Source organism: Musa acuminata, chromosome BXJ2-7, assembly GCF_036884655.1.
Source record: "Musa acuminata AAA Group cultivar baxijiao chromosome BXJ2-7, Cavendish_Baxijiao_AAA, whole genome shotgun sequence".
Lineage (NCBI taxonomy): Eukaryota > Viridiplantae > Streptophyta > Magnoliopsida > Zingiberales > Musaceae > Musa > Musa acuminata.
Genome location: NC_088344.1, coordinates 35,970,288 through 35,979,335, shown reverse-complemented (window position 1 = coordinate 35,979,335; position 9,048 = coordinate 35,970,288). Strand labels below are relative to the sequence as shown.

At 43.9% G+C, this 9,048-nt stretch overlaps 2 protein-coding genes across 2 annotated transcripts; one reads left to right on the top strand and one right to left on the bottom strand.

The window, feature by feature from the left end:
• Positions 1-338: 338 nt before the first annotated feature.
• On the bottom strand, positions 339-5,419 carry LOC135617875 (ketol-acid reductoisomerase, chloroplastic-like). The gene is made up of 10 exons (XM_065118594.1): positions 5,069-5,419; positions 4,843-4,935; positions 3,896-3,961; positions 2,753-2,893; positions 2,106-2,333; positions 1,829-1,946; positions 1,617-1,756; positions 1,380-1,547; positions 1,053-1,208; positions 339-927 (listed from the first exon to the last, which is right to left on the bottom strand). Exons 1-10 carry the CDS (start codon positions 5,351-5,353, stop codon positions 559-561), a joined length of 1,764 nt encoding a protein of 587 aa, XP_064974666.1. The 5' UTR covers positions 5,354-5,419; the 3' UTR covers positions 339-558.
• Positions 5,420-6,459: 1,040 nt separating this feature from the next.
• Positions 6,460-8,809, top strand: LOC135616251 (uncharacterized). Its single transcript, XM_065115444.1, has 2 exons — positions 6,460-7,048; positions 7,867-8,809. The coding sequence occupies exons 1-2, from the start codon at positions 6,588-6,590 to the stop codon at positions 8,717-8,719; spliced, it is 1,314 nt and encodes a 437-aa protein (XP_064971516.1). The 5' UTR covers positions 6,460-6,587; the 3' UTR covers positions 8,720-8,809.
• Positions 8,810-9,048: the final 239 nt, after the last annotated feature.

Sequence of the window (9,048 nt, the reverse complement as noted above, 5' to 3'; positions counted from 1 at the left end):
TGGCTCTCACTTCACTGCCACTCCTCTCTGCAAGTCCCCGAGTAGAAAGATCCAAGTCATTCAGATCATCATGAGGAGAGGAGTCGTCGATCGCTTCAAGTCTTTAATGATGTCTATCATCGACCATCATGGTCATTCAAATCAGCATCTAAATTAGCTTATAGTGATCCGTCATCTAGAACATGTTCACTGAGTAGATTCAAGCTTCGCAAGTTCTGTTCCCTGACTGAATCTTCCACATTTTATTCCTATGCTAAGTCATCTCAAGTGCTTTAATTTGTACTTCAACCTCCATAATAAGCATTCACTGATGTGTTGTCCTCTGCAACGACAAAAGCTAGCCAAATACTTAAAGAGTTAGATCAAGCTCTTGCAGTACACAACCACTGTTATTCAAAGTAGGAAACACAAATGTCAAACTACTTCACTACAACCACATACTAGGCGATCTCGAATCATAATTTCTCCATAAGCGTTGGAACTGCATATTTGGGAAGATTTTCCAAAGATTTAGCCTCAAACATCCGAGAGATGTTAAGCATCGAAACTTCTTACATCTCAATTGCTTGTTTGTCGCAATTCCGGGCGGACAAAATCAGCATCAGGTGGAACTGAGATGTCAACAGTTGGCCTCAGTTGTGCACAAACCTCGATTGCACCATGGACCGGATCGGATAAGAAGTTGCTGATGAGGTCCTGATTAAGGGGGCTCTCTTTGTCGACAGTAACAAAAGCCTGCTGCGTGAGGATGTAATCAAACCGTGGAGCCCATTTTCTGGATCCGAGACGTGCAGTCGTGGAACAGTTATCCACCATAAATGATACCCCGCGAGCATGCATAAAAGGGTTCAGTGAATCAACAGACTCTATGACACTCTCATTGATGATCTCGGAATAAGAGTGTCCCTTCTTCCTTAGGACCTCAATCTGCATAATGTTAATGCCAGAAAGGGTTTAAGCCACATGAACAAACTTCAATAATATAAATATGCTCTTTAAACCGATAGGGTTTAAGCAACAAGAACTAATATTAAGAACAACAGAATATGTACCTGTGCCATCATCAGAGCCACATAAACTCCTGCAGTAAACGGATGCAAAGGACCCAAGTCGCCTTCAGGCCGAACAGCACGAACTTGCTCACCAACCTTCCACATACGTGTTTGATCGATTTTACCCATGGGGAAAGCGGGGAGACCATCCTTTTCCTGAAAGAGGAAATAATAATAATGTTTTTGTCATTTTCTTCAGACAGGAAAGAGAAGAAAATCCAGTCTTTCTGGTACAAAACACATGCTTCATAAAAGCACCCAAAAAAAAAAACACCAGCTTTTATACAATAGCTCTGATGGCATAAACCAGCAGGCTTAAGAGCTTACATAAAAGCGCCGTCCAGCTAGTACGACGCTGCGAATTTCACTGCCACAGGCAACATCCTCATAGCACTCATACAATATGTCCATGCAAGGATAGTAGGATGCACTGTATGCAGCATTAAATTCTTTCTTCCCCTCTTCTGACAGAGCATTGTACACAGCAAGCATACCCTAAATTTTACAGAGCAGTTGAATGAGTAGGGCACCTTAGATCGAGCAACACAAAGCAAATACATTTACCTTTGTCGAAATGGTTTTTGATATTATTCCTGTGATACATTCTACAGTGTTTTTGTAAGCCAGTTCTTCGCTCATTCCATTCTCGGTGTATCTTCTAAATAATGCCTCCACAATTCCATGCACAGCACCAAGTAAAATACCTACATAAGAATCAACTAAAATTAGGTGACCTGCAGAAGTCTACTAGCAATCTAGCAGGTTGACAAACCAACCGCGCTCCCCAAAAATGTCACTCTTGTATTCCTGCTCCAATGTAGTAGCAAAGGTGAAAGGGGAGCCTAAAGCGACTGACCACCCCAGAGCAACATCTGTAGCTCTGCCATCAACATCCTGTTGGGAAAGCAAAACGGTATCGTTAAGCATAACTTGTCAAGAAAAGAAAGAGATCCAAACATACATCTAGAGTTGTAAAGGCTTTGTTAAGGTGTACTGCATGGAAAAACATCACAGGAGAATTAGGTATTAATTCTTAATAGGCCAAGGAGGTACCTGGTGTACAGCAAAACTAGAATTGATCCCTGCACCGTTGATCTCTTTCCCCTGGACATACAACCTTCTAACAGATGGGCCCATTCCCTTGGGGCATACAGCAATTACACTGATGTCTTTTGGAAAATCAAGACCAACGGACTGCAAGTGTCCAAGAAGAAAGCCATGGGAGAGGCCCAGGATGCTGTTTGGCTTCATGTGAGAGAGTACTTTCTCATAGTTGTCAGCCTAGAGTATCAAGACACACAGCATTGGAGTTAACTTATGGTAATTAAAAAATATATCTTCCCAACTTGCTAACCTACAGAAGCTCAAAATTAATACTGCACTAAAAGAAATCACAACACTAAACAAAAATATATTAGCAATTTGGCCAACATTATGACCTAACTCAAATACTTAAGAACAACATGTAGAATAATGATTAAAACTTAAACCATAATTTATCATTTCAGACTTAACCTACATGTTAGATAAATACTATTATATTAGGTATACTTGCAATTTCTTTACAAAAAAATACATATTGCCATGACCATTATGATAAGGTTTTCAAGCCGGACGAGATAAAAATCTGCGGAATCATGTCAAACCAGCACATAAAGACAATCCACATGACTGCGGATTCTGTATTCTCAGAAGCTAACCTGTGCGGCATCAGAAATCAACAACAGCAGAAGATCACTGCCTGAAATTGTCTCCCAGATATCACCCAAAGTCCCATTTTCTTCAGTGAATCCAGCAGCACGTGCTTCATCAAAAGAACTAGAACCTTTTCTCAAACCGATCTGCAAATGTTCAAATCATAGCACTAAAAATTACATATACATAGAACATAAAAGAAAATCTGAAACGTAGCTTCAACATCTTAGTTCCCTTAGTTGATAAGAATGTGTAGTGCACAGAACAGAAGCAACTTGTACAACACGGGGGAAGCATATCACATCATAAACATATTAAGGGGAAAAAACTTTAAATATACCGATAGATCAAATAAATCATGTAAAAGGGATTTAATGGAAAAACAAGCATCTAATATGCTACTCACAGTAACCTAGACAATATTAGAATTTCAATAAAGAGGCATAAAAAGACAGGCGCAAACAAAGGTTGCATCGAACTCAAAAGTAGATGTAGACAGGTCAGCAGAACTGATCATAAGAATGACTACAAGGGCAAACAATACAAACCATTTTCAGGCTAACATAAAGTTAAGCAGATATAGGTTCCTAAAATTAGAAAGAAAGAGTAAGTTATCCACTAGATTTCTCACTTTTTCTTTTTGTTTGCAGGTCAAAGGTAAAATAAAAATGCCAAAAGTCCCTATTTATAACTGTCGCGGAGAAAAGGCATTGTAAAAAAAAAAGGACCAAGTGCAGAACAATTTAAACCACTATGTTATTGATAATAAATTCCATGGTTCGTCTTACCATCCGTACAAGCATACCGACCGACTATCGGTATGGTACATACCGAACCATAGCAACATATTGACATATGGTATAGTGGGATATACCAACAAACTGGTATGTACTGCCCATATCAGTCCTCTATCAGACTAGTACATATCGCCCATACCGAACGAAACATCATGGAATGACGAACCTTGATAAATTTAGTGTTTCTGATAGATAGCTCTATCATCATCATAAAACATATTAGTTTGTGTAGACAGTTCATGTAGGTATTCAGAGCATATATAGGTCGGATCTTCCATCGTGATGATGCAAGATCTCACTTCAAAAAACAGTGACAAATAACAAAGAAATGAAACTTAAAAGCAGAATCACCTTTACTACAATGTCTGACTTTGTGGCAGCAAGTGAATCCCTCAAATTCTGTGCTTGGGCTGGACCCTACAAAAAAAAGACCTTGGTATTAGATATGCAAAGGTGGTCCATAGAAAAAAAACAGAACCATAAGGTGAATCTAATGAAATTTACAAATAACATGACCACCCAATTTCCTATAGATAAATTATAGAAGATTGTATGGCAACTTACACAACAAAGAAACTGACAACAGTTCATGAATTTGCTAAAACGTGATAGAACCTGCAGCATCCCTCGGACTTTCCAAGAATATATGAATAAATATGCCTCAGCACAAGATACAAAAGTAAAAAACTATTTTTTCAATACAAGCCACCCTATGTATTTGAAAAAGAAGAAGCATACAATCATGAGTAATATGCACATTAACATCTAGACACCATAAAACAATAAAATGCCATAATTTGTCTCCTTAAATGATCAGTGATAGCCATTCTCTATCATGTTGTACCTGTTTGCCTAAAACAACTTTAAAAATAAAGCACGCTCGAGAAAGCCATATGCTTCTACCAATAAAGCGTTAGATATTTGACCAATTATTATCTGATTTAACTCGATTTGTTTGATTCATTGCGAAACGATCAGAATATACCGATAGACTTGTTCCCAAGAAAAAAATTACAGTAACCACCTTCAGTCACCTTATAAATTAATGTGGCATAATGCATGTTGCAAACCCCCCAGTAAAACATACGAATTAGCAAACTCGAACAATAGCTCCCAGGCAACAAGCTTCAGTTTAAGGCGAAAGGTGCTATGCAACAGTCAAGTTTCGTCATTCTTTAACCAGTATTACCAGGAAGGAGGTGAAATTATTGTATCTGAATACACGGAAATACAGAAAACAAAATCGCAATTTTGGCATCTATGGAAGAAAAAGTTTTGCTAAAAAAGGGATATTTCACCTGAGACCCCCAGCCGATCACACCAATTTGCTTGATCCCCTTGAACGCATCCGGCAACAAGGGGAACAGATCTCTTCCACCTCTAACAATATACTGATAGCAAAACAAGGACCCAAAAACATAAACGAAAAGGAAGTCAAGAACACCATTCACGCACAGAAAGAAGAAAAATCTGAAGAAAATGGGGCGAGAAAACAAGAGGCAGAGCTGAAAGGAGGTGAAAGACCTCATCGTGGCCGGCAAGGGTGACCTTCTCCTTCTTGAACACCGAGGTCTCAAAGTCGAGGGAGGGGGCTGACCTGCCGATGGAAGGCACGGAAGATACCATCCGGGCCGCGAGGGCAGTGCCGCTTCCGGCCGCGGCGTCCATGTCGAGCCGAGGGAGGAGACGCCTCAGGCACTTGAAGGCCGATAAGGAAGATCCAAAACCTAGGGTTTTGGGCGCCGCCGGTTTCAGCGACTTGGAGAGGGGGACGGAAGCTGCAGAAGGGGTGAAGGCAGCCGCCGACATCAGTGAGGAGCAATGCGTAGGGCGTGAGAAGGACAGCACGAGATAAGCAACGCCACTGTTCACTTAATAATGCAGAGTTAGCACTTAGTTCGTACTTTAAGGACTCACTTTTGCAAATAGCTCCCTTATATTATCATTTTCTTAGGATGTTGTGACATCACAGCGTCGGTATTTTGCATTCGTACCCCTCCTCGTGTACTTGTTTCATCTATAAATGTGATACTATTCTAGTCGAGTATCCCCACCTACCCGCCTTCATATTGGCGGAAGGTGGGGCCGTTTAAATTCCACCGTGGGCCCAACACGGCTCCTGGAATGGGGTACGTCGGGGAAAAGGAACTCCACGCCCTGCCGCCTCACGTATACATCCCTCGGCGTCTCCTCCGGTCACCCTCCGTCCTCGTTCGTCAACAAAAACTCGAAAGGATGCCTGAACAAAGGAGTTTGTTCTCTTTGGCTACGAAGTAGTAAACCGAGAAGAGGAAGAACGAGTCCATCAGTCTTCAATTCGTATAAAGGAAAATCGAGACGCAGTTCTTTATCACCACACTACATCTTCTTCCTCATTCTAACATTTCGGCACATGCATGACGTGGAACCCAAAGCAGACGCCTCGAATGGAAGCTGGAAGTGGCTTCATCTCTCAGTCTCATCAGCACGCATTACGCCCGTAGCCAAGCTTTGTGGCGCAACATCTTTCACATATGGCCATGGTGTAGTTTGGGGCCACCTCAATGCCTTTGTGGCCGAGCGAGGACTTGAACAGCGGCCTCGGTTGAGGATTTATCCACTTGGTGAATGTGAGGCCGACGACGTGGACGCCATGTCGGGGGGGATTTAGATCACGCGAAGGTGGCTACAGATCGAATCTCTCCTTTCATGTTCTCGACCAGGAAACAGAGAGCCGTGGCCACTTACCGCACAAGGCATTGGCTGCAAGAGGTGGCCACCGACGTCAATGGTGGGAGACTCAACAGTAGGTTTCGTGAGTTAGAAAAGCAACCGGGAAGTGCGACACACGTGAGCTATGATGCTTGGTGCCCGTCCACAAGCGATATACGTGATCGATCCTGATTCAGCTTTACTAATATGTATGTCGTCCATCGTTTCTTCTTCCCCATGTGAGACTGCGATCTCGCTGCCTCCTTTTGAATTAGTCTATTGGTAGTAGTTAGCACTGTCCACAAAGCATAAATACATTTTAGATTTGGAAAGGCTGAGACAAAGCAGAGGCATGTTGGATTCTGTTCCTTCCTTCAACGACGACAACGAGAAGAAGAAGAGCAAGTTTGTGCCGCTTCGTGTCGCGGCTCGCATCTTTGACTTCCTTGCCTCCTCCCCCTGCTCCTCTTTAACAACCAAGAAGTCCCCTGCTGCTCCTGCTCCTACGGTTCTGAGTCCGGTGATGGCGGAGAGCGCAGGTATGCCGGCAGCAGCGGCTGAGGATGGGATGGTGGAGGTGGCGGCGATGCAAAAGGCAGTGAAGCAGCTGCACTTTGGTGAGCGCGAGGAGATCAAGGTGGCAGCGGTTGCTGAGATCAAGAAGTTGGCGGCCGGCGATCCCGGTAGGAAGCGGTTGCTGGCCGCGCTCGGTGTCATCCCGCCTCTGGTGTCCATGCTCGTGGAGTTGCAGGACGACCAACACCGGCAGCTTGTCGTTGAAACGCTCATCGTGCTAGCCCACGGCTCTTTCAAGTGAGTAGTACACACCACCTTCTCTTCGTCTTCCTGATGTGATCTTGGAATTGTTATGTTGTCGTTCATCAAAGACGGAGGCACAATCCAAGCGCTCGTTAATGGTGTTGTCATCCTCGTCGATAGTTCTTCCTCGTCAAAACCTTCTTCCTCCATGGTCATCAGCTTCTTTCGTGACGATCATACAGCAAGTACAGAAGCCTATCGGAAGAAATCCGATAGCTTGAGAAGATTTAAGTTCTAGCATCTTATCATGCCCAGCCTTCTAATTCTTCTTGTTGATCTTCCTTTACCTCCAATAGGATATCAAACATATTCCAGAGTTGCTTGTATTGCTCGACTATGATGTCCACTCACATATCCTCTTTGCATTAGTCACAGTAGCAATTATCTTTTAAGCGCAGATCTAAAGATAATGGATCGAAGATTCTTTAAGCCGATGGCGAGCTGCCAACCCTCTATTATATAAGGATCTATACTAAAAATTTAGATATGTCGATGTAATGTAGCAAGAAGCAAGATTGACCGAGTGACACGACACGGCAGAGTCGGCAGATTTCCATTGTCTTAGATGTCTTTGCTAAGTTTGACTCGCAATTGTCAACCGAACAGGGCTCCTTCCTCCTCGTCTTCCCTTCTATTTCAACGTTGACCTGGATCCCTTTGTGCATGTCACCCAACTATTTCATTGACCACCAAAAGATCTGTTGGATCTCGCGGAAGATCTAGATATTTTTGTCATTTTGACTGCTCATAACCTCCACAGTGTTCAGTCACATCTACTTTGGTGATCTCAGTCTAACTTTTGCTTGTTCCAGGAACAAGGCACTCATTGTGGAGGCAGGTCTCCTCGTCAAACTGCAGCAGCTCACGAACACCGAGGACCTCCCAAGGAACCAGCGTTTGGCTCCCCTCCTCCTATCCCTCTCCTTCCTGGCAAAAACCCAGTCCCCAATTAACCCCATCCGCATGCTACCTTTCCTGATCGAAATCTCCACCGCCACCGAAACAACCGACGAGACGAAGTTGACATGCTTAGCTACCTTGTACAACCTATCCACAAAGCTCGACAACGTTAGAGCCATCGTTTCCAGCGGCGCGGTGCATATTCTCCTAAAGTTGATCCAGAACAGGAAGGCCTCAGAGGGAGCTCTGGCAACTCTGGGCAACTTGATGCTGAGTGAAGCAGGAAAGAGAGTCATAGAGGAGGACTCGATGGTCCCGGAAGCGCTGATGGAGAGCATGGCGTGGGAGGATGAGCCCAAATGTCAAGAGCTCGCCGCCTACCTACTGATGGTTCTTGCTCACCGGAGCAGGACCCAGAGGCAGAAGATGACAGAGCTGGGGATAGTGCCATTAGTCCTTGAAGTGGCATTGTTAGGGAGTCCCATTGCGCAGAAGAGGGCACTGAAGATACTGCAGTGGTTCAAAGATGAGGGGCGTGCAAGGACCGGAGGGCATTCTGGGCCTCAAGCAGACCAGATTTCGCTTCCGAGCAGCTCAGCTGGTAAGCAGCATAACCGGGAGTGCAGAAGGGCTGTGAAGAAGATGGTAAAGCAGAGCCTCGATAGGAACATGCAAGTCATTACAAGGAGAGCTCATGCTTCAGAGGATTTTTCTTGCTTCAAGAGCTTGGCTGGCTCTTCCAGCTCCAAGAGCTTGCCTTATTGAACACGACAAAGCTGACAATTTGGTCAAGGCAATTGTGACATTGTAAATCTAGTGAAATTGATGGTCTAGTTTGCCTAATACAATGATCTATCTACGTGATCTTACATATTGCGTCTACCCTCACTGAAATTTTGTGTGTAAGAAGAGATCAGTAGGGGCATGTATAGCATGCATGTCTTCTGTGTAAGAACAGAGGAGGAGGACTCACGCAGTACCGGAGGGAGTTCCAAGAGAGGCAAGCAGAAGCACATTCCATGTATCAGGCAACCCAGGTAGACACCATTGGCTGCAGTCAGCGTATCTTGCAGGCTCGCAGCTTCGCATGCAGT